Source organism: Nansenia antarctica, assembly GCF_963989245.1.
Source record: "Nansenia antarctica genome assembly, chromosome: 11".
NCBI lineage: Eukaryota > Metazoa > Chordata > Actinopteri > Argentiniformes > Microstomatidae > Nansenia > Nansenia antarctica.
Window position 1 is genome coordinate 11,263,667 of NC_137681.1, and position 23,930 is coordinate 11,287,596.

Below are 23,930 nucleotides of genomic sequence, written 5' to 3' on the forward strand. Positions count from 1 at the left end.
ACAAGGTGGATTACTCTCACTTCCACAAGACCTATGACGTGCCGTCCACCCCGCGCTGCAGTGCCAAGGACATGCTAGAGAACAAGTTCCTCGTGCCCGGCTCCAACACCTTCTGCTACGAGAACGAACTGGCCTTCATCAGCCGAGACGAGGAGGAGGAGGAGGAGGTGGGGGTGGTGGGGGTAGGGATGGGGGGCGGCGGTGGTGGTGGCAGAGTACCACTGTCCAGCATGAGTCCCGACCGGAACAGTCGGCACAACTTTGATAGGCTACAGGTTCCGACCAGGGGACTGGACCAAAGGTCTTACAGGAGGGAGTCAGAGATATGACCTCTAACCTTTGACCTTTGTCGGGGTCAAACTTTTGATAATGTGTTTTTTCTTTCCAAGGGTAAAAATGCAGAACAATGCAAAGTGCCATAGGAAAAGCTGACTACTGTGACAGAGGAGAGGAACTAGAAGAAGAGGAGGAGGACAGAGAAAGGGAAAGATGGACACTGTTTGAAAGAGCAGTGAAACGCAGTACTCACAGCTGACTAAACTGTGGTAAAGAATGTCCACTACACCAGGAAAAGGCCAGAAAGGGACCTTCTTCCTTCATGGAAACTTGAATCTTTTTTTTTTTTTCATTAAATGGTCATTTGAGTTGCATCCAACAGCTATAATGACAAGACCTAATAATCAAATCTTAGGTGTAAATATACTGCTTAGATAAGTTATGTTTCGTGTGGAGTATAATTTTTTCTCGAAAAACAACATCTTCAAAAGCTTTTTTTTTCTGTTGCTGTTTCAGCTTTGATCTCTGTGGCACAAATGATAGTGTAACAGAATAGAAGCTTCCTATAAGCTCCCCACAATGCTGGAATTCGTAATCGCTGGAGCCGAGTTAAAATTAATGACACATGAAAATTCCTTTAGAAGTGCACTGCAACATTCAGGGGCAATGAGCCGTACTAAAACATCACACCACGAGCCATTCAACCTGGATTTAATATCAATGTGATGATACATCAAATCCATTCTTTTGTAAACAGTTGTGATAAACCACTTGCACTAATGAGAGAATAATCTTGAGAGTAATCTTGATAAGGTAAATGCTAACTGGGATCGTTGGGAAGGCCTGACTCTGACGTCCCTCCATTGAAGGGTCAGGATTAGGGTTAAGGGTCAGGGTTAGGGTTAAGGGTAGGGTCCCTCCATTGAAGGTTCAGGGTTAGGGTTAAGGATGTGGTCATCCCTAGGTTCCCACCCAGCATCTATCATCTTGATCTTGATACCCCTTGCTTATAACATCACCATATTAATTATTTGGTTGGGGACAATGTCACTACAGCAGAGCTGGGTCAAATAGTATTTGAAATCCTTTCTAAATACTTTCAGTGTTTGCATGAGCTTGCCTGGAATGTCAGATGGGCGGGATTAGAACTTTTGGGACTAGGCCATTGGTTCAACTGCACCAGGCAAACACAATAAAGCACAGACACGTATTTTAAATGATTTCCAAAACTATTTGAAGATAGGTCTTTACTATAGGCCATCTAGGCTCATTATTTATTGTTCTCTTTAAAACAAATCTATGCACATTGTTAATGTTATCTTATCAGGGGACAGAAGCTCAGTGGAGTTCTGTGGAGGATGTGATGACGTAATCATGAATTATCGTCATGATTGCGTAATTCTATAAAGTAACCAGGTTTTGTAACAGCCTGAATTGAAAGTGCTGTGTGAATTGAGGGCCTTCATTTATACTGTATATTCACTATGTGTAAAAGGTTCCCCTTGGAGTAAAGAGAACATTTATTGTAGTTATTAAATCTATTTTGATAGAAAATGAGAACCACATTTATATTAATGACTTATCAGTTATTTTGCAAATTATAATATACAACAGTATGAGATGCATGCAGACAGAACGGGACTTTACTTTTACCAGCTAAATGAATATGTGTTATGAGAGATTAAGTTTTGTTTTGTCCAGAAGCTGTCATCAACCCTTTCGTAATAGCTATTAGCATCTAGCCAGGATATGCATGTGGGACAGTACAACAATACAGAAGCTCATCAGCTCCCCTCTTTCAAAGGGAGGGATTCAACATCTCTTACTTTTTCTGAAATATGGCCACACAATTAAAACCACACCACTATCACTATCGCAACTACTTACTTACACTCTGTAAGGGAACTCTTTGAAACCCTGGGTTCCATTTAGAACCCTCTGTGGAAAGTGTCAATTATTTATTTATCTATTTATTTAGCACACAAACAGGTTGGTTAAATCAAAATGCTACATTTGTACTAAAATAAGTGCGGGAGAGGTGGGGAAACCCGAGAAGGCTTATATAGAAAAGATGGGAACCCAAATGGGTTATTCAAATGTTTCTCCGACAGAGAAAGCCAAGAACCCTTTATGGTTCTAGGAAGCACCTTTTTTTCTAAGAGTGCATCATGGCATGCGGAAAAGGCCCCCCCCACTCTTAGAAGCAAAAGCCCCATTGTGCAGAACAAGGTGGATAGCCAGCATTTAAAACAGGATTGTTGGGGTCAATTCCTTTTCAATTCAGTCAATTCAGGAAGTGATTTAAATTTTTTAAAATGGGGAAAAAACCGAGAATGAGCTTCTATTTGTTCAGTTTGTTGACAAATAAATTATTATTTGTGATCATTGAATTGTAGTTTCATCTTACTTCCTGAATTGATTCAAATTGAACTGACCACAACCCTGATCTAAGCAATAAATACTAATGAAAAGCACCTTCCAATGATAAACTAAACGTAACCGATGTTTAGTCAGAATGCAAGGCTAAGATATATTGAATCTATGGAACACTTCATGGTACCAAAAACTGTAGGCTACTATTGTTCTCCAAGTCAAGCAGAGGAGGCTGGTGGAGGTAGAAATCGGAGGACAGTCTCATTGTAATAAAATAGGGATAAAATGGTACCATTCCTCATTTCGTCCCATGCATTACAATGAGGCCGTCCTCCGATTTCTACCTCCACCAGTGTCCCGTGAAGTCAAGGTAAACAAAAAATCTTCCTAAATTCAAACCAAATGAATCATCATATTTTGCAGTATCTGAAGAGATTATTTTTATGTTAGTTACAATAGATGAACTATTTAGTTATTTATCGGTATCTACTTAGGTGAAGCGCATGACAAACAAATCTTAAACTTTGGCATGACTAATAGTAGCATATTCTGAAAATCTATACCTTGAACTTATGCCTTCCCATAAATCATTGCTCTATGAAAAAGCACACAATGTATATGCTGTGTCATGACATATATCAGTAGGAATCTTCTATTTTCTTAATGGAAATGTTGAAGTTTATGTCCCCTAACAAATGACTTTTTTCCTCTCGTACCAAAATCACTGCCCTTATTTATAAGACCAGGGGAGGAATTCTCTGTGAAGTCTCTGTGAGGTGTAGAACTAAAAGACAGCACAAGAAAACAGAGCGGGACCATGAATGGTGTTTCAGCTGGCTCAATGACTGATCTCTCCTTGTGCTCCTTCTATTCCAGGGGTATGCTTTGCTCTAAATCATTCTAGATAATGTGTTGCTTTCTTTTCTTTCTTTTTTTTTTACCTTTAGGATATACAGTATACATCAGGGTAGGCTGGTGGTAGAAATCGGAGGGCAGGCTCATTGTAATATATTGAATGGAATGAGGAATAGTATCAAACTCATGTTTCACACTATTACTCACTGCATTCCATGCATTGCCACCAGCTTCCCCTGACATACAGTACCAGTCAAACGTTTGGACACACTGTCACTTGAATGGGGAAGTGTGTCCAAACGTTTGACTGTTACTGTACATACATTACAGAGATTTTTGGATTATTATGAATGAAGCCTATTTTGTCCCAATCCTGAACTTTGTTATGCTCATTGCCTTCTGCGAAGGCTCTGGTACCCCAGTGTATGAAACCTTTGTACCTGTATTAACAACGTTTCGGTGGTTACCATGGTAAAAGCATCATCAGCTTCTATGCTGCATCAACGGAATGCATATCTCCGCCCAGAGCCCTACAGTATGTATACATGAATTACAAAGATTCTAATGAATTTGAATTCTAATGATTGAATTCTGATTCTAATGAGCGAATTCTAATGAATGACTTATAATTCTAATTCTATGTATACATCTCTACGTCAGTACCTGTGGCTCTGGTTCCATCATGCCTTCTTGTTTTTATGTTTTATTTCAAATTAAAGATGATTTCAGTTTTGATGTTACCCAACCTGACCCCCATAGAAACAGGAAATGCACTAGCTACTGTAAAAACACGTACCAAAGGTACACAAAGACGTAGACAAAATATATATATAAGGTAAATGCTAAATATATACACAAATCAACACACATCTATTTTTATATTAAGTTCTTTTTAATATTTCAGTTTTTCCTTGAGATACAGTAGAACAACAAAAATAATCAATATTTATCCATTTTTGTACCAGCAAAAAAATGAAATCTGAGGAAATCACAAACAGGAGGCAAAAATGTAATTCTTGTCTCGGTTTCAATATCAATGATTTGATTTGTTGTTTTATTTTAGCACAGAAGCTTATGATTAAACAGATATTTCTCTTAAAGGGATGATCGAATCACCTTTGACCTCTGTAGAAGTCTTCCTACGCTCAGATAAGGACATCTATCCGTCTACTGGGCCTTTTATTTCAATGGATAATGCAAAGTCAATTAAATTATTCAATTAAAACATAATTGTAAAATAAATCTGTTTTGGGACCTACTTTGTTCATTTTGCTTACTTGTTGTTGCTCTCTGGGATCATCACTGAACCATATTATGAATTCTAGGCCTATAGAGTCTTATCCAAATACTAGTGATCTATGAATGAATGTTACCATTCTGTTGCTCCCTACAATTCTTCTTATAAACGTCCTTACCAGCAATAAGGCACGTGCTTGAATAAAGTCACAGCTCAGGGCCGTTGTTAGACTTGAGTGGCTTATTACTTTTATGCAACAGTTACTAAACCAAACAACATTAGTGAAAGGAAAACAATGCCGTAAGTATTTATTTTGTGATAGATTGTGTCCGTTTCATAGTTCTCAAGATGTTGTATAATCCTCAATCAATCAATGTATCATGATGAATGTGATTGATCATCTGGGGATCACAGTGGGAAGACCCTCCCTGGTCTCCAGCCAATTACTTGGGGAAGCTTATCAATAAATCAGATTGAAACACGCCCAGGGGGCCCTCAGACCCCGGGAGACAGAGACCAGGACTAGAGGGCCAGAGACAGACGTACAGAGATCAACAGCGGAGGGAGGGACACACACACACACACACACACACACACACACACACACACACATACACACACACACACACACACACACACAGAAAATGTGCACCAACACACGGAAAAGAGAGACACACAGAGATAGATAGAAAGAGATAGACAGACACACAGAGAGAGAGAGAGAGAGAGAGAGAGAGAGAGAGAGAGAGAGACAGACACACAGAGAGAGAGAGAGAGAGAGAGAGAGAAAGAGAGAGAGAGAGAGAGAGAGAGAGGGAGAGAGAGAGAGAGAGAGAGAGAGAGAGAGAGAGAGAAAGAGAAAGGTGAGAGTGAATCATCATTAGTCTACATCCTAAAAATTGGGAAAATAATGTTTCTGTTGCTGTAAAATAATATAGGCATGATTTCAGATTCTATTACCCATATACAGTATATCGTCGTAACACGGCACACTGTGGAGTCCAGGCCAGACGTGAGTCAGGTGAGCGTGACAACCATGCTGAGTCACCAGCTACTATGATGTCACTGGTGTCATTAAACACGTTTTTGCCCAGCGATGAATAATCCTCTACTCTCGCAGGAGAAGCTCACTGGATATCAGATCTTGTAAATAATTGAGTTGGTAGTGATTAAGTCAACCTCGGGGTGAGTGACAGATGCAGGATTAGTGTGTGTGTGTGTGTGTACGTGCGCACATATACAGTATGTGCGCCCGCAAGTGTGTGTGTATGTGTGTGTGTGTGTGTGCGTGTGTATGTGTGTGACAGAGTAACGCTGGGATCACAGAGGCTAGACATTTTCTCATTTTCTCAGTGTTACGTCATGGGGCTGGGATGGTGGTGTATTCAGTATAGGAGGCTTACATTAAGGGTCACACGTAGGGTCACACGTAGTCCTGCTCTAGGATTACTAGTGCTCAACAGTTAATGAGTACATACGGTGCTAGTTGCATGAGGACAGGCCTGTAGTCAGTGAGGCCATGTGCAATAGGAAATCCCACAGAGCCAAAATGGCTCACATTATAATCAATAACAAGCGACTAGGCTAATAGCAACCACAGTTTTTTTTCAATAGCTGTAATATCATGTCCCATGAAGTGGGTTCAAAGTTCAGAGTTCAGAGTTGAGGGGGGGCGATGCTATAACATGGATTAACAAGTGTTTTTGCGAAAATGGTACAGTGGCGCGAGATAGCGACAAGATAATCTGTTCTGCAACTGAGAAGATGCACTTTAATCTTGTAGGCGTGAGGTCAGAGACACATGCCACTGGGCACCAGTCATAAAGATAGAATGGATAGAATAGAATAGCATTCAATAGATAGGTTTACACAGCGGAGGCTGGTGGAGGTAGAAATCAGAGGACGGCCTAGTTTGATACCATTCCTCATGCCATTCCATGCATTATAATGAGCCCATACTCTTCTACCTCCACCAGCCTCCTCTGATTTAACACTATGACTGGGTCTCATCTAATAAAAGGTTGATTAAACAGATTCATCGTTGCATGGGTGAATAAAGCACAGATGGGTTGCATGTTAAAACTCGAACAAGAATGTTCAGGGGAACTACATATCCCTGTTTCAACTCGGTTACTCTATTGACACACTATGTCCATTCTACTTACAGTACACACACACACACACACACACGCACACACACACACACACACACACACACACACACACATACACATTGAGTACAATATACACAAACTCAATATAGCAGAATATTACAAGGGGAACCAAGGTTGTACCTGTAGGTGTTTTGTGTTTCTCAGTATTGACTTACAAAAAAAGTGAAACACATAAAAATGTGTGAAAGCTACACTAGCTATTTCCTCCCGGTAACAGCAGGTTCCTACCTACCCCTTACACCTCTGGCAGAACACACTGAAATTCAATAATAGTCTATTAGCAGCAGTCTGAGGCCCCTAGGCTGTGTGTGTGTGCATGTACGTGTGCATGTGTGTGTGCGTGTGTGTGTGTGTGTGTGTGTGTGTGTGTGTGCGCGTGTGTGTGTGTGTGTGTGTGTGTGTGTGTGTGTCTGTGCGTGTGTGCGTGTGTGTGTGTGCGTGTGTGAGTGTGAGTGTGTGTGTGTGTGTGTGTGTGTGCGTGTGTGTGTGTGTGTGCGACTGGCTGCAGCTCTGGCTTTTTCCCTTCACACCAAAGCCACACTCCCTCTCTGTAAATCAAACCTATTAATTAGACAACCATTGGAAAGCCTGCCCCTCCGCCCCCCCCCCCCCCCCCCACCATATGGAGGCTGCTCTGACCCTCAACGCTGCGTTGGCCAGGGAGAAGGAGACCACAGCTGGCGAACCAACCACCCATAGACACTACCCAAACCCAACACGGAGGCTGCATACTGCTTACTAAATAACTGCAAACTACATAGTATGCACTTCACATTTCATGTCCCAGATACAGGGACAAGTTCACCTTCATGTGTACCTGGCCACGGCATACCCCATTTATATAGATATTTTACCCCCTATTTTTTAAAGTCAGTTTTAGTCTCTCCCTAAGGGGGGAGGGGGGGGGGGGGGGGGTTTTAAAGAACATTTTTAGGTTTCTCCTTTCACACAATTTTGATTAGTGTTTGTCTCAGAGCATCTTGACATTCCGCTCAGTTTGAGAGAGAGTGACGATGACACTCGGGGGTCTCTCGGGAGCGCCCCCTTCTGTGGCTCTCGTCACCATGATCTCCTGACATCCCCCATCCAGCTGGGGGCTGTGTCTCACATGCTATCAAACAACAAACACACACTATGGCTCTGTTCAGAAACAACCTCTCCACTCTACACGCTACACTAGCCCCTTCACCCTAGACACTATCCCCTACAATATAGACACTACACCATAGCCCCTTCACCCTACACCGTAGACACCACAACCTAGACGCTAGACCCTAGATCCTAGACACTACAACCAAGACGCTAGACCCTACACCCTAGACACTACAACCTAGACACTAGCCCCTTCACCCTAGACACTATCCCCTACAATATAGACACTACACCATAGACACTAGCCCCTTCACCCTACACCGTAGACACCACAACCTAGACGCTAGACCCTAGACACTCGCCCCTACTCCTTAGACAGTAGGCACTACAACCTACCCCCTACCCCCTAGCCCCGACAACCTACCACCTACCCCCTACCACCTATGCCCCCCCAGACTCTTGTGTAGATAATTATTATTATTATATCTGTAGGAAATGGGACAAGAAAGATTCCACCTAGCCTATCAGGGTGTATGGTGTAGTTTGTAGGGGCTAGGGTGTATGATGTAGGGGTTAGGGTGTAGGGTATAGGATGTAGGGGCTAGTGTATAGGGTATAGGGTGTAGGATGTAGGGGCTAGGGTGTAGGGTGTAGGTTGTAGGATGTAGGATGTAGGGTTTAGGGTGTAGGATGTAGGGGCTAGGCTGTAGGGTGTAGGGTGTAGGATGTAGGGAGTAGGGTGTAGGGTGTAGGATGTAGGGGCTAGGGTGTAGGATGTAAGATGTAGGATGTAGGGGCTAGGCCTAGTTTCTGGATACAGGGCCACACCCAGAGAAGCTGCTGCGTATTGTAACGAGAGGGTATCCAGTACGGATGAACAGGTCTACCTGGCACAGGAGAGATGTTTCATATCAATGGGATTCATCAGTGGAAATGAAGGAAAGATCGATGAAAAGGAGCCCGTCGCCCAGCCGTGCCACCAGGGAGCCAGCCAGGCCCAGTACAGTTAATGAGAGGACCTACAGCCGGCTCCCTGTGGCAGTGGCATTCACTGACAGTAAAACGATGGCCAGTCGTGTTGAAGGGGCTATAATAAGCACTGCAGCATCAAGCTGAGCTGAGCCCTCCCCCCTCCCGCCCCTTCCCCTTCCCCTCCCTCTCTCTCTCTCTTTCTTCCACTCTCTCTCCCTCCCTGGCCCACTCTCTATCCCTCCCTCTCCCTCCCCCTCTCTCTCCCTGCCCCACCCCCTGCTCTCTCCCTCCCTCTCTCCTCCTCTTTTTCTCTCTCTCCCCCCGTCTCTCTCTACTCTGTATTAGTTACACTAATAATGGCCCTCAGTGATCGAGACTTTTGACTCTAAAGTCGTTGAGGTCGAACCAGGCTAGTTCTGTTGTGAGGGGAGGAAATTCCTTTACAGCAAATCCAGCACCTTTTAGGTCACAAAGCAATGGAGATTATAATCAATACAGGCCCTAGACATACTGCATTGTATACAGGTTATTTTATCTCTTGACATTCATACTGTAACATCAACAAGTTGTAAGTACATACAGTAAGCCTGCAAAAAGCACCATCTCAGTCTACAAATTCTCTATCCAGCCCCAACACCACGTCAGGGGAGGCTGGCAGAGGTAGAAATCAAAGGACGGGCTCTTTGCAATGCATGGTATGGAATGAGGAATGGTATCAAACCTATGTCCATGCATTACAATGAGGCCGTCCTCCGATTTCTACCTCTGCCAGCCTCCCTTGATGTGGTGTTGGGGCTGGATAGAGAATTTGAAGACTGAGGTGATGCTTTTTTGGTATAAGATCACCAATCATCCATCTTGGATGCAGGTTTACTGTATGTACACCAGCCTCACCTGCTGCCTGCTCCACTTCGCCCTCTCCCTCCCTTCCTCTCTCCCTTTAACACCCTACCACACTCTATCTCTTCCTCTCTGCCTGGACCACCTGGAGCTGTAGTGAACGTCTTCCTGATTCATGGCACAACAATGAGGAAGGTGGAGCCCAGGATGACCTGAGGGGACACGAGAGAGGCGCACTCATTTCCCTTGCTCTCTACCCTGGATAATTACCTCACTGCACCCCAACGGGCTGGGCTGTGTGTGGGGTTGGTGGTGTGCGTGTGTGTGTGTGTGTGTGTGTGTGTGTGTGTGTGTGTGCGTGCGTGTGTGTGTGTGTGTGTGTGTGTGTGTGTGTGTGTGAGTGTGTGTGTGTGGGTGTGTGTGTGTGTACAAATGAGAGAGAGAGAAAGAGAGAGAGAGAGAGAGAGTGAGAGAGAGAGAGAGAGAGAGAGAGTGAGAGAGAGAGAGAGAGTGAGAGAGAGAGAGAGAGCTGTCTATGCCTGCCAGTGTGTGTGTGAGAGATAGAGAGAAAAGAAAAGACAAGGCGTGGAACTTGGCACTGTAAGAAACCCAGACCTCACACTATCAGTTGCAATGTTTTCAGTCCTGATGAATGGCCATTATCTACTGTAGTCCGTCAAAGGTCTTCATGAATAAACGTGTATCTTGTACATTATTTATCGAGAGGTTGTGTTGTTGTTTTTTTAAGCGTGGTGACTTCATCCATTTCTCCTCGAGTTGGAAGCGTAAGCCATCTGGATCACAGTAGGATACAGTATCAATGGTTTAACTACCGCTCTCTCTCTCTCTCTCTCTCTCTCTCTCTCTCTCTCTCGCTCTCTCTCTCTCTCAGCTCAGTGAAGTCTAGTGAAGTCGGTGAAGTCATGAGAACAGATCTGCAGCTCTTTCTAAAAGGATTTTAGAAGCTCTTTCTTTGGTCAGTCTGTCTGGGATTGTTCTGACATCCATCGCCACTCTCTCCTGATGGACCGCGGTGGACCTTGCGGTGATGATAGAGAGAGTGAGAGAGAGAGAGAGAGAGAGAGAGAGAGAGAGAGAGAGGGAGGATGGGGTCGCTCTCCCTCCATCCCTCCACCTCCATGTCAGCAGGACTATGGCCTACAGGACTATCTCTCTCTCTCTCCCTGACATCACCATGCCCCCCATCCCTGCCAAGAGACAAAGTGTCCTGTGTCAGGGAGAATGGGGACCATTGTCGAGAGGGTCTTGGAGCAGGACGATCACACACAAAGGCGGGCTGGCTGAAGAAGGCGTATGGTGGTGGTGGTGGTGGTGGTGGTGGTGGTGGTGGTGGTGGTGGTAGTGGTGGTGTGAGAGGGTGTCCTCTGCTAGGACACAACAAACCCAGGGAGGTTGCATTACACAGCACACCTACCTTGGAGGGGAGGCTGGTGGAGGTAGATGTGGGGGAGGATGGGCTGATTGTAATGCATGGAATGATAAGATTGTGTGTGTTTGATAGCATTCCTCATTCCATCCCTTGCATTACAACGAGGCCGTCCTCTGATTTCTACCTCCACTGCATTACACAGCACACCTCAGTTGGATGCGACGGTCCTTTTTCAGAACAGACACTGTGAGGGAGTCATGATGGGGATTCGCAGAGCAACAGTGAAAGCAGTGGTGGACTCAGGCTGTTTGAGGGGCAGGGGTGAAAAGAAAAAAAGGGCACCTACTGCACAACATGGGACCCCATCAGTGCACATGGTCAAGTTTAGACCATTGGAAGGTCAGCCAATAGGGCAAATCCTCTCATTTTGCCACTCAAAAGGGCACTTAAGACAGACGTTTTTCAACCGTGGGGGCACTAGGAGGGGCGGTCGCCCCCCCCTGCCCCCCTCTGAGTCCGCCAGTGAGTGAAAGAGAATTGATAGGAAGCAGAATAGTTATAAGACTTAAGGGTAGGTTGAAATAAGAATCTACAAAATGGTAGGTTCTACTGTGTAGTTTGAGAGTATTCTATTACTATTACTATTACAACAACAACAACAACAACAACAACAACAACAACAACAACACTACCTACAGTACACTCTACCTACACTGAAATGTTTTCTACAGTCAGTCACCTCCGAGGCCACTAAAGCGAGTCACATTGAGAGAGCACCCTGGCGTCTACGTCTCTGGGACCACGGGAGGACATCTCGACTGGCTGCCAGGGCAGGTGAAACTGGAGAGGCCCACTGACAGGGCGCCGCATCTCTGCAGACAAGGACTTCACTGAGAACCCCTAAAAAATAAATGGCGAGAGGTTACATAAGCATCCCATTCTCTCCCACGTGTCATTCACTACCAGGGGAGGCTGGTGGTGGTAGAAATTGGAGGACGAGCTCCTTGTAATGCATGGAACGGAATAGTGAATGGTATCTGCGCCCCGGGCCGATGTAAAAGTTGGATGGGGGGCACATTATAAATAAAATTAACATTAACATTAACATTAACATCAAACACATGTGCGATGCTACAGTCCAGTGGAGGCAGGTGGAGGTAGAAAGAGGATGCACTGTACCATTGTGTTTGTCTTGACACAGCATCAAACACAGTGTTTTAGGTAACTTCACAATGACTTTCCTTTGAGGTTTCTAAAAGATACCAACATCACATACCTTTCTCACTCTCAACCAGAAATGCATATTTAAAAACCTTGGGCCAGGTTTTAGAGAGAGTAGGCAGGCTGGCTACCTTATTCACCACAAGCTCTCAGACAATGTTGAGAAAGGGAAGCCAATGAATGATAAAGTATGCAGGTAGGTAGCGACATCTAGTGGCCAGAGCGATGGCATTACACACAATCGGACACGATGAACCCACCAATGGACGTGATGGACACTGAGTCCTGTCTTTTCGTCCAATCAACGGTTACGAAGTTCAAAACGCAAAGATGGCGATCTGATGGCTCGCTCGTCTGGATACTGATGATTTAGGCTACAATTATCTTTTTAATTCTAAAGATTCTACAGACATTTCAGGTTAGTCATTGTTTCGCTAATCCGTGTTTATAGTTAGGTGTGTTAGCGTGTACATTCAGGTGGCCAGCCTCCATCACTCACATCTCTCTGTTACCCATTAGCCACATTAGCTGACTTGCTGGGGAATCTGCTAGCCAGCATGTCCATTCATACATCAGATGTTACATATGGTGCATTAAGTAGCTGCATCGTTGTGAAATAGTGATTGTTTTATTCGGTGTATAAAATGCTTTGAGAAAGTTATGAGCCGCGCTCGTATGCAGGTGTTGTTATGTTCTCTCTCTCTCTCTGTGAGTGTGTGTGTGTCTGTCTGTCTGTCTGTCTGTCTGTCTGTCTGTCTGTCTGTCTGTGTGTGTGTGTGTGTGTGTGTGTGTGTGTGGGGGGGGGGTGTGTGTGAGTGATATGGTGTGTGTGTGTGTGTGTGTGTGTCTCTGTGTCTGTCTGTGTGTGTGGGGGGGGGGGGGGGTGTGTGTGTGTGTGTCTGTGAGTGAGTGATATGGTGTGTGTGTGTCTGTGTGTGTCGCCCTTCTGCAATGTAACTTCACACTGGCAACGAGGCTTCGTTAACGTTACTCTGCTTAATTTGTCTGGTCAGCAGCTATGAAGGTGGTCAACCTGAAACAAGCCATCTTGCAGGCCTGGAAGGAGCGCTGGAGTGATTACCAGTGGGCTATCAACATCAAGAAGAATTTCTCCAAGGAGGCCACATGGGACTACCCCAACCTAGCAGGTCAGTGACGACCAATTGACAAACTGTAACAGTTAGGATAGGATTAGCTCTGGCCATTGTGCGAATAATAATACATGAAGGCATAAGATCAGGGTGATGACACGCGTTGGACTGTGTGTGTGTGTGTTTCTGTTATTGTAGAGGCTCTTATGGAGCAGGCAATGATCGGCCCTTCTCCCAACCCACTGATCTTGTCCTACCTGAAGTATGCTATCAGCTCCCAGGTAAGGAATTAACCCTAATAGTAATCTATTACACACACGCACACGCACACACACCTCCTCTGATACACAACCCTTAAATGTTTGCCACTGGATATACATTGTTATACAGTATATAGTTATTCATGACATTCATTCTCTCCCCCTCAGATGGTGTCATACTCCAGTGTACTCACAGCCATCAGCAAGGTGAGTGTGACATCATTGTTGCATCACTCTTGCCAATCGTCGCATGATATAAAATAACTGCATTTCTGATACTCTACTTGACATGCGGATCTTCAGCAGATGTCGGGTAAACGTTATCAACGTGTGTGTGTGTGTTTGTCCCTCAGTTTGATGACTTCTCCAGGGAGCTCTGTGTCAAGTCTGTGTTGGAGATCATGGACATGTTCACCCATCGTCTCAGGTACGGGCTAAACTTGTGCTTGTTGTGGCCAAGCCCAGAATGTCTAGTGGTCCGTTCATTAAATTAGCTAGTTTTTTTGTTGTCGTTTTTTTAAGTTATTTTGGGGCAATCCCACTCATATTTTTCATTTTAGTGGACAGATACAGTGAAGACAAACAGGAAAGTAAGCATGTCATGTCAGCAGGGCATGGGCCAGATTATGAAGACAATGAGTACTCCCGCCTTTTGTTATTTGTCATGAAATATGATAGCTACAAATTGGAAGAGTTTTCTGACTGAAGGCTTTAAAATTGAAAAAGAAAAAAAGAGAGAGAGATGCATTTTTAGAGGTTCAATTATCCATAACAATGAACAAATGTCACTGTCTTGACTAACTCAAAAACCCCGTCCCCTCCACCCTCCCCTCTGTGCAGCTGCCATGGGAAGACGGAGGAGTGCATCGGGCTGTGCCGGGCCCTGCAGGGGGTGGTGGTGTGGCTGCTGCACGGCTGTGCCAGCTACTGTGAGCGCCTGAGGGAGCTGGGACCGTCACCGGGCACGGAGGGCAGTCTGAGGGCCTGTCAGGACAGGCTGCACGGCCTCATGACCAGCACCAAGAACAGAGCACTGGTTCACATCGCACGCCTGGAGGAAATAGGTGGGTGGAGTGGGGGCTGTTTTCTTGGTGGGGGGGGGGGTGTGTGCGTGTGCGTGTGCGTGTGCGTGTGTGTGTGTGTGTGTGTGTGTGTTGTCAATTCACCCGGAGTCTCTGTTTCTCCTGTTTATGTCACAAGGCTCCTGGACCAATGTGGAGCAAGCGTTGCTGAAACTGACAGAGAACCTCAGCACCCTGACCAATCAGACGCTTAGGAGCCAGCTGGAGGAGTGTGTCTCATTGGTGAAGGGGTGAGAATGGCCAGATATATTTATTTATGTATTACCGTTATTTCTCCTTTCTTCAGTTGGTTGAGCAACGCTTAGATTGTGGGTTTGATAATATATGTATGCCATATATTTAAACAGTACAACAGAAGTAGACATGTATAATCAGAGTGTTCTTAGCTTAGCATAGATAAAAGAATGGTTTCCATTGGCATATGGCTGAAGCAGTGGAGGTAGAAATCTGACAGGCTGTTTGATACCATTCCTCACTCTATTTCATGTGTTATGAGCCAATCTCTGCCTCCACTGGGCTGTAGTGAAACACACATCTAGTTGAGATGTTCCTCTGCCTCCCTCCCTCCCTCCCTCCCTCCCTCCTCCAGTATTCCTCTGATGCTGTCAGTCCAGAGCGACCCCCCCCTCCACACGGCCTTCCCTTCTGTCCACGCCTTCATCATGCTAGAAGGCACCATGAACCTCACTGGGGAGACGCAGCCATTGGTCGAGCAGCTCATGATGATCAAGAGGATGCAGGTGAGCCATTGGCTGTGGTCGATGAGCCGAGTGTCGTGCCAGCTACTTCAAGCTTTTACTTCTGTGCCGCTTATGTAACGGTTTTGAACCGAGGGACCTCTCGCATTGATGCCACAGACGGAAACCATTACACCAGGAGACCAGGACACCCTCGTGGTACGAGGGCTATATCTCGACTTAGAAGTTATTGTGTCGATTATGTCAATTGAATGGGAAAGGGTGTCCAAACTTTTGACTGGTACTGTATATCCACGCAGCATTTTTACTACCTCGAGCGTGTGGACTGCTGTGAGTTTCAGTTTCTTTATCCCTTTACATGTGATCCTCTCTTTCTCCCTCCTCTGTAGCGTATCCCTGCCCCTCTCTTTGTGCTGGAGATCTGGAAGGCCTGTTTCACGGGTCTCATCGAGTCTCCAGAGGGGACAGAGGAACTCAAATGGACCGCCTTCACCTTCCTAAAGGTTTGTCTCAAGACTCACAGGAATGTCAGTGTCAGACACATAGCATACTTTTGCATCTGAGCTTCCTCCATTTTGTCCATGTTTCTGACAGTGTGCGGGTGTCTCTCCTTCTATAAACTCAGTGGTGTAGTCTACGTGATACGCAGGACTACGCCGTATACCCACTAGGAAAGGACAAGGATTTGCGTATACCGACTAAAAAATGCGCGAGGATACGTAACGGCGTTTTGTGTCAGAACTTTCACTTTCATTCATAACATTCACCCCGTCTGTGTTACGAAGCACTTACTTCGAACTTTCTGACATGTTTGTTATCGCATAACCAGTCGTTCAGAATGCTAGTCTCAGTATTTCCCCTACAGAGCCTTGGGGTGGGCGGGCCGCGAATTTGCGAAACCTAGGATGGTAGGGGGAGGCAGGGCACGAGTCTCGCCAGTCAATGAGGGAGTGCTTCACCAACCAATCAGGTAGCGGTATTGCCCTGCCTCCCCTTACCATCCTAGGTTTCGCAAATTCGCGGGCGGGTCAGACCTCCACACACAGCTTCGTGCCGCTGGAGAATGGTTTTTGTTTTTGTTTTGTGTGCGCGTGCGACGCGAGAGAGTTTTTGCAGGGTGAAAGCTCTGTAGAAGAAAGTAAGCAAGTTGAAACGTTAGCAAATATAATTACTGTGTTCTGACAGAGAAGGTTGGTAACTTCAAATTAGTCGTTATTATTGTGATTAGAAAGTGTCTGATTATAGTTTCATGGTGTGAATAATAGTGTCAAATAACTAGCAAGCAAGCTAGCTAGCTCAGAGGTGATGAGATGAGCTAGTCTGCTGCACACATGCCAGCTAAAGAGCTAACTGGATGCACTTTATTATTTTACTTAAAGTAGATATACTATCTTTCTTATTCTGCTAGAATTGGGCTTTATGGTAATACCATAATGGTATATTTACAGTACATGGACAGTGGATTGAAGCATTGGAACAAACCGTAGTTGGACATACGATTTTCTTACAGGTGAGAGAGTAAGTAAAGACAGTATCTGACTGCATTGCCCACAGCAACCCAATATTAAATTAGAATGATGTTATGATTTGATATGAATTCAATTTATACCTCTTATTAAATTATAAATACTCTGGTTGTTATGTTTGCCTTTTGGTTGACAGCAAAAGAGGGAGAGAGGAGGATAGAGAGGGAGAGAAGGAGAGAGAGCAGGATGGAGTCAGCACACCAGAGAGAGAGAGCAAGAACCAGGTGAGAAAGTGGACATGTAGTCAAGACCACATAAGTAGCCTTGAGAACCGATGGTTCTCGAGCCTAACGGCCCTTAGGGGGCAGGAGCCTATCTCCTGTTTCCGTAGCGTGAGGCAGCTTGATGTACAAGTACAGTCCATGCCACCCCCCCCCCCCCCAAGGCAGCAAACACCGGTGTAGATGCATACTGTATGCATAAGTGAGTGTGGTGGTGCTTATGGGGTGTCGCTACGGGACAGGTGTCGCTCTGACTGGGAGGGCAAAATCACAGTATACCCACTAGAAAAAACTAGACTACACCACTGTATAAACTGTAACTGAAGTCAGGCTTTTGTTATCTGATCAGCCGCTATTGCTTCCACCGTCTTAAGATCTACCACGTTCAACATTTAACTCTCTCTCCCCTCCCTCCCCCCCCCTCTCTCTCCCCTCCCTCCCCCCCTCTCCTACTCCCCTCTCTCTCTCCTAGATCCCTCAGGTTCTCCTCAGGTTGAAGAAGTACCCACAGTCACAGGGAGAGAAGATACAGGTACTAGACTGTCCTCTTTCCTTCTCTGTTCTGGAAGATGCAGGTACTAGTAGGGTTGCACATTTTTGGGAATATTCATGGGTGGAAACTTTCTGTGGGAATTAAGGGCAATATATGGGAATTAACGGAAGTATATGCTAATTAATACAGAAACCGTTTACCTTATCATAAGTAGACATAATTGCAAATTATTAAATAGAAATAATAATAATAATAATTTTAAAAGATTGTTACGAATTGAACTTTAATTAAATTAGTTGACTCCTCACATGGGATGATTTAAATTAAATAGATTTTTTTTTTTATGTTTTAAAATGGAACAGATGAATTACCACTCCTCAGTCAGCAGGCTCAAGGAAGCGAAAATCCACATGATAGCAAAAACTAACTAGCAGAAAAGAACATTATTGAAACACTTTGCTGTAGGCTACTGTTTTCAATTTAAAACATTTTTAAATACTGTCATATAAAATATATTCACCCCACCAAGGTCATGTAATCAAAACTTACCAGAAAGCATGTAGTCCTTGGCTCAGATAACATAGTAGTGTGTGCTCGATAGCATCCCATCAATCTAACCGAAAAAATTCCCCAAATTCCTGTGCTTAACTTAGAATTAGAATTAGCCATTTAGCAGACGCTTTTAATCCAAAGCGATTTACAATTAAGAATTATAGGGACATTCCCCCTGGAGTAACTGAGGGCTAACTGCCTTACTCAAGGGCACACTAGTGGTGGTGTTATCTTCCCATGAAAAATGTCCGTAAAGATTCAGGAAATTTACCAGACGTTTTCGACCCTTTACAACTCTAGGTACTAGACTGTTCTTTTCCACACCTTCTAAACTGTTCTGGGAGATGGAGGTACTAGACTGTTCTCTCTCATACCTTCTGAACGGTTCCTCAACCATCTTGGTGACACATATTGATGTTATAGTGGGATATTAAAAGGCTGCTGGGCTTATTATCTGACTGTATAAAACATGGTGACTCTCCCTCGTCAGGACTTCACAGAGGACGTCAACATTGCTTTCGAGTTCCTGCTGAAGCTCACTCCTTTACTGGACAAGGCCGATCAGAGATGCAAGTAAGTCATATCAGAACAGACAGACAGACAGATGAAGCGTGTTTTTAAAGCTCTTGTGACAGGTCATACGGTATGTCTCAAGGATGTAACAGGTACGTTTTCCCAGATATAGATAAAGCCAAGTCCTAGACTAAACACCATGTTTAAACTATGGAGACTCTCCACTGAAGTTGTTATTAAGTCTAGGATTAGATTTAATCTGCGTCCGGAACATTATGGGCCGGTTTCACAGACAAGGCTTAAGCCTAATCCTAGACTAAAAAACATCTTCAATGGAGATTTTACATTGAAAGTGTGATTTAGTCCAGGACTAGGCTTAAGCCTTGTCTCTGAAACCGGCCCTAAGAGCTCATTTCCTTGACCGAGTTTAAGCCTAGTCCTAGACTAAAATGCCGATTTTTTTTTAATTGAAAATGTTAGTTAGTCTAGGACCAGGCTTAATCTGTGTCCAGGAAACCCGACCCTGAAAATACGGTTTAGTCGGCAAGAATTAGGCCGTAGGGGCGCTTAGGTGGCGTAGCGGACCAAGCGTTGACCACGTAACCGCAGGGTTCCCGGTTCGACTCCGGCCGCGGACATATCCTGCATGTCATCCCTTCTCTCTCTCACCCATCCTTCCTGTCAAATCTCTACTAAAAAAATCACAATAAAAAGAAAAATATGAGTGGGACTGAGAAACTCAGAAAAAATAACGAAAAATAAAAAAGAATTAGTCCGTAGTCTGTGTCTGTGATGGGCGACACACCAGCTCACGGTATCTAACACACTTCTCTCCCTCTGCCCCCTGTGTGTCCTGTCCTCTCCTAGTTGTGACTGTCTGAGCATGCTCCTGCAGGAGTGTAACAAGCTGGGCCTGCTCTCCGACCCCAACACTGCCAACCTCACCTCCAAACGGTACGCTCCTCCACGCACACACGCACACACACACACACACACACACACACACACACACACACCCTGGCCGCTCCCACGTGACATCACAGGGTTCATGACATCACCGCTCCGCAACCCTGGCACTAACACCCTTCATTCGATCTCTCCTTCTCTACCCTCTTTCACTTCACCCACTCTCTCCTTCACTACGGGTGCAATTCCATCCCATCCTATCCTGTTGCTCCTTCTCCCTCGCGTTCTCTCCCTCCTCCATCCCCTTCTCTCTCCCTCCTCCCTCCCCTTCTCTCTCTCTCTCTCCTCCCTCCCCTTCTCTCTCCCTCCCTCCATCTCTCTCTCTCTCTCTGAGTATAGGGAGTACGCCCCACGGCTGAGGACTGCAGAGAACGCCAACATCCAGCCTAACCCTGGCCTCATACTGAGAGCAGAGCCTACTGTCACCAATATCCTCAAGGTACCCTGAAACACACACACACACACACACACACACACACACACACACACACACACACACACACACAAGCTCAGCTTCTACCCCAGGGCCATCCAGGCCCTGAACACAGCAAAGACCTAGGTTCTGGGCCCTGGACAGTCTGGACGGATTGATGGCAGCTGCTGGATTGAAAAAATCAGGTGTAGTGCTGAGGCACAAATGTGTACATTTCAAGCCTGCAAACTGCGACACTTTAAATGAATGTGCAATAACACTATGTGCAATATGACAACCCTAGTCGTCTTATCTGTACAGTATAGTATAGTGGATAGTGTACATAGCCTTTATTTATGTAAACCAGCTCCTTTCCCTTCTTGTTTTTTTAGTTTTTTTTTCTTTCCTAGCACCAGGGGAGCCCCCCCCCCCTCCCAAATTTCGTTGTATGGTACCTGTACTATAGCAATGACAATAAAGACCATTCATTCATTCATTCATTCATTCACACCATGGCCTGCTCTTCTCATGCTTTGAAATGTTGATACTACTAGTACTGTACTTATAAAGCAGCAGGGTGACAACAATGATACACTCACGGTAAACGGTACACACACACACACACACCATGGCCTGTTCTTATCATGCTGCATCTTGCCCCCCCCCTTCTCTCCCTGTCTGTCTCTCTCTTGCCTTCCCTCCTCCCTCTCCTCCTGTGTGTCAGACGGTGGATGCGGACCACTCCAAGTCTCCTGAGGGGCTGCTGGGGGTCCTGGGTCACATGTTGTCTGGGAAGAGCCTGGATCTGCTCCTGGCAGCAGCCGCCGCCACGGGGAAACTCAAATCCTTCGCCCGGAAGTTCATCAAGTGAGTTCCAAGGGAGAGAGGTCATCAGTACACTTCTAATACACCATCACAGACTCATCCCATGTCATTTTGGTGGGAGGGACACACGCACGCCTAAAGCAGTCTAAAGCGGTCTAAAGCAGTCTACAGCAGTCTAAAGCAGTCTAAAGCGGTCTAAAGCGGTCTAAAGTGGTCTACAGCGGTCTAAAGCGGTCTAAAGCAGTCTAAAGCAGTCTAAAGTGGTCTAAAGCAGTCTAAAGCAGTCTTAAGCAGTCTAAAGCAGTCTAAAGCGGTCCAAAGCGGTCTAAAGCGGTCTAAAGCGGTCTAAAGCGGTCTAAAGCGGTCTAAAGCAGTCCAAAGCGGTCTAAAGCGGTCTAAAGCGGTCTAAAGCAATCTAAAGCGGTCTAAAGCGGTCTAAAGCGGTCTAAAGTGGTCTAAAGCGGTCTAAAGCAATCTAAAGCAGTCTAAAGCGGTCTAAAGCGGTCTAAAGCAATCTAAAGCAGTCTAAAGCAGTCTTAAACAGTCTAAAGCGGTCTAAAGCGGTCTAAAGCGGTCTAAAGCGGTCTAAAGCAGTCCAAAGCGGTCTAAAGCGGTCTAAAGCGGTCTAAAGCAATCTAAAGCAGTCTAAAGCGGTCTAAAGCAGTCTAAAGCAGTCCAAAGCGGTCTAAAGCAGTCTTAAGCAGTCTAAAGCAGTCTAAAGCGGTCTAAAGCGGTCTAAAGCAGTCTAAAGCGGTCTAAAGCTAAAGCAGTCTAAAGCTAAAGCAGTCCAAAGCGGTCTAAAGCGGTCTAAAGCGGTCTAAAGCAGTCTAAAGCGGTCTAAAGCAGTCTAAAGCGGTCTAAAGCGGTCTAAAGCAGTCTAAAGCGGTCTAAAGCAGTCTACAGCGGTCTAAAGCAGTCTAAAGCGGTCTAAAGCAGTCTTAAGCAGTCTAAAGCAGTCTAAAGCGGTCTAAAGCGGTCAAAAGCAGTCTAAAGCGGTCTAAAGCAGTCTAAAGCGGTCTAAAGCAATCTAAAGCAGTCTTAAGCAGTCTAAAGCGGTCTAAAGCGGTCTAAAGCGGTCTAAAGCAGTCTAAAGCGGTCTAAAGCAGTCTAAAGCGGTCTAAAGCGGTCTAAAGCAGTCTAAAGCGGTCTAAAGCGGTCTAAAGCGGTCTAAAGCGGTCTTAAGCGGTCTTAAGCGGTCTAAAGCGGTCTAAAGCGGTCTAAAGCGGTCTAAAGCAATCTAAAGCGGTCTAAAGCAGTCTAAAGCAGTCCAAAGCGGTCTAAAGCAATCTAAAGCAGTCTAAAGCGGTCTAAAGCAGTCTTAAGCAGTCTAAAGCGGTCTAAAGCTAAAGCAGTCTAAAGCTAAAGCAGTCCAAAGCGGTCTAAAGCGGTCAAAAGCGGTCTAAAGCGGTCTAAAGCAGTCTAAAGCGGTCTAAAGCAGTCTAAAGCGGTCTAAAGCGGTCTAAAGCAGTCTACAGTGGTCTAAAGCAGTCTAAAGCGGTCTAAAGCAGTCTTAAGCAGTCTAAAGCAGTCTAAAGCGGTCTAAAGCGGTCAAAAGCAGTCTAAAGCGGTCTAAAGCAGTCTAAAGCAGTCTTAAGCGGTCTAAAGCGGTCTAAAGCGGTCTAAAGCGGTCTAAAGCAGTCTAAAGCGGTCTAAAGCGGTCTAAAGCAGTCTACAGTGGTCTAAAGCGGTCTAAAGCGGTCAAAAGCAGTCTAAAGCGGTCTAAAGCAGTCTAAAGCAGTCTAAAGCGGTCTAAAGCGGTCTAAAGCAGTCTAAAGCGGTCTAAAGCAGTCTACAGTGGTCTAAAGCGGTCTAAAGCGGTCAAAAGCAGTCTAAAGCGGTCTAAAGCGGTCTAAAGCGGTCTTAAGCGGTCTTAAGCGGTCTAAAGCGGTCTAAAGCGGTCTAAAGCGGTCTAAAGCGGTCTAAAGCGGTCTAAAGCAGTCTAAAGCGGTCAAAAGCAGTCTAAAGCAGTCTAAAGCGGTCTAAAGCGGTCTAAAGCAGTCTAAAGCGGTCTAAAGCGGTCTAACGTAGCAGTCTAAAGCGGTCTAAAGCAGTCTAAAGCAGTCTAAAGCGGTCTAAAGCGGTCTAAAGCAGTCTAAAGCGGTCTAAAGCAGTCTAAAGCAGTCTAAAGCGGTCTAAAGCAGTCTAAAGCGGTCTAAAGCGGTCTAAAGCAATCTAAAGCAGTCTTAAGCAGTCTAAAGCGGTCTAAAGCGGTCTAAAGCGGTCTAAAGCAGTCTACAGCGGTCTAAAGCGGTCTAAAGCGGTCTAAAGCAGTCTTAAGCAGTCTAAAGCGGTCTAAAGCTAAAGCAGTCTAAAGCTAAAGCAGTCCAAAGCGGTCTAAAGCGGTCTAAAGCGGTCAAAAGCGGTCTAAAGCGGTCTAAAGCAGTCTAAAGCGGTCTAAAGCAGTCTAAAGCGGTCTAAAGCGGTCTAAAGCAGTCTAAAGCGGTCTAAAGCGGTCTAAAGCAGTCTACAGTGGTCTAAAGCAGTCTAAAGCGGTCTAAAGCAGTCTAAAGCGGTCAAAAGCAGTCTAAAGCGGTCTAAAGCAGTCTACAGTGGTCTAAAGCAGTCTAAAGCGGTCTAAAGCAGTCTTAAGCAGTCTAAAGCAGTCTAAAGCGGTCTAAAGCGGTCAAAAGCAGTCTAAAGCGGTCTAAAGCAGTCTAAAGCGGTCTTAAGCAGTCTAAAGCGGTCTAAAGCAGTCTAAAGCGGTCTAAAGCAGTCTAAAGCGGTCTAAAGCAGTCTAAAGCGGTCTAAAGCGGTCTAAAGCGGTCTAACGTAGCAGTCTAAAGCAGTCTAAAGCAGTCTAAAGCGGTCTAAAGCAGTCTAAAGCGGTCTAAAGCGGTCTAACGTAGCAGTCTAAAGCAATC

The 23,930-nt window shown here is 45.2% G+C and overlaps 2 protein-coding genes across 2 annotated transcripts in view; both read left to right on the top strand.

The window, feature by feature from the left end:
- The window catches only part of kcnj12a (potassium inwardly rectifying channel subfamily J member 12a), a gene marked incomplete at both ends in the record, with an annotated part of 1,428 nt that extends 1,099 nt beyond the window's left edge, over positions 1-329 (top strand). Inside the window, one exon of the mRNA XM_080542166.1 lies at positions 1-329. This exon is cut by the window's left edge and continues 1,099 nt beyond it. Coding sequence (XP_080398292.1) covers positions 1-329 — 329 coding nt within the window.
- Positions 330-12,804: 12,475 nt separating this feature from the next.
- Positions 12,805-23,930, top strand: part of med24 (mediator complex subunit 24) — a 30,032-nt gene continuing 18,906 nt past the window's right edge. Inside the window, exons 1-14 of the mRNA XM_080541576.1 lie at positions 12,805-12,848; positions 13,447-13,578; positions 13,720-13,802; positions 13,950-13,988; positions 14,135-14,208; positions 14,622-14,845; positions 14,982-15,093; positions 15,453-15,603; positions 15,951-16,064; positions 17,781-17,840; positions 18,844-18,926; positions 19,734-19,820; positions 20,172-20,271; positions 20,969-21,111. Coding sequence (XP_080397702.1) covers positions 13,449-13,578; positions 13,720-13,802; positions 13,950-13,988; positions 14,135-14,208; positions 14,622-14,845; positions 14,982-15,093; positions 15,453-15,603; positions 15,951-16,064; positions 17,781-17,840; positions 18,844-18,926; positions 19,734-19,820; positions 20,172-20,271; positions 20,969-21,111 — 1,400 coding nt within the window. The 5' untranslated portion in view covers positions 12,805-12,848; positions 13,447-13,448. The remainder of the gene's footprint in view (positions 12,849-13,446; positions 13,579-13,719; positions 13,803-13,949; positions 13,989-14,134; positions 14,209-14,621; positions 14,846-14,981; positions 15,094-15,452; positions 15,604-15,950; positions 16,065-17,780; positions 17,841-18,843; positions 18,927-19,733; positions 19,821-20,171; positions 20,272-20,968; positions 21,112-23,930) is intronic.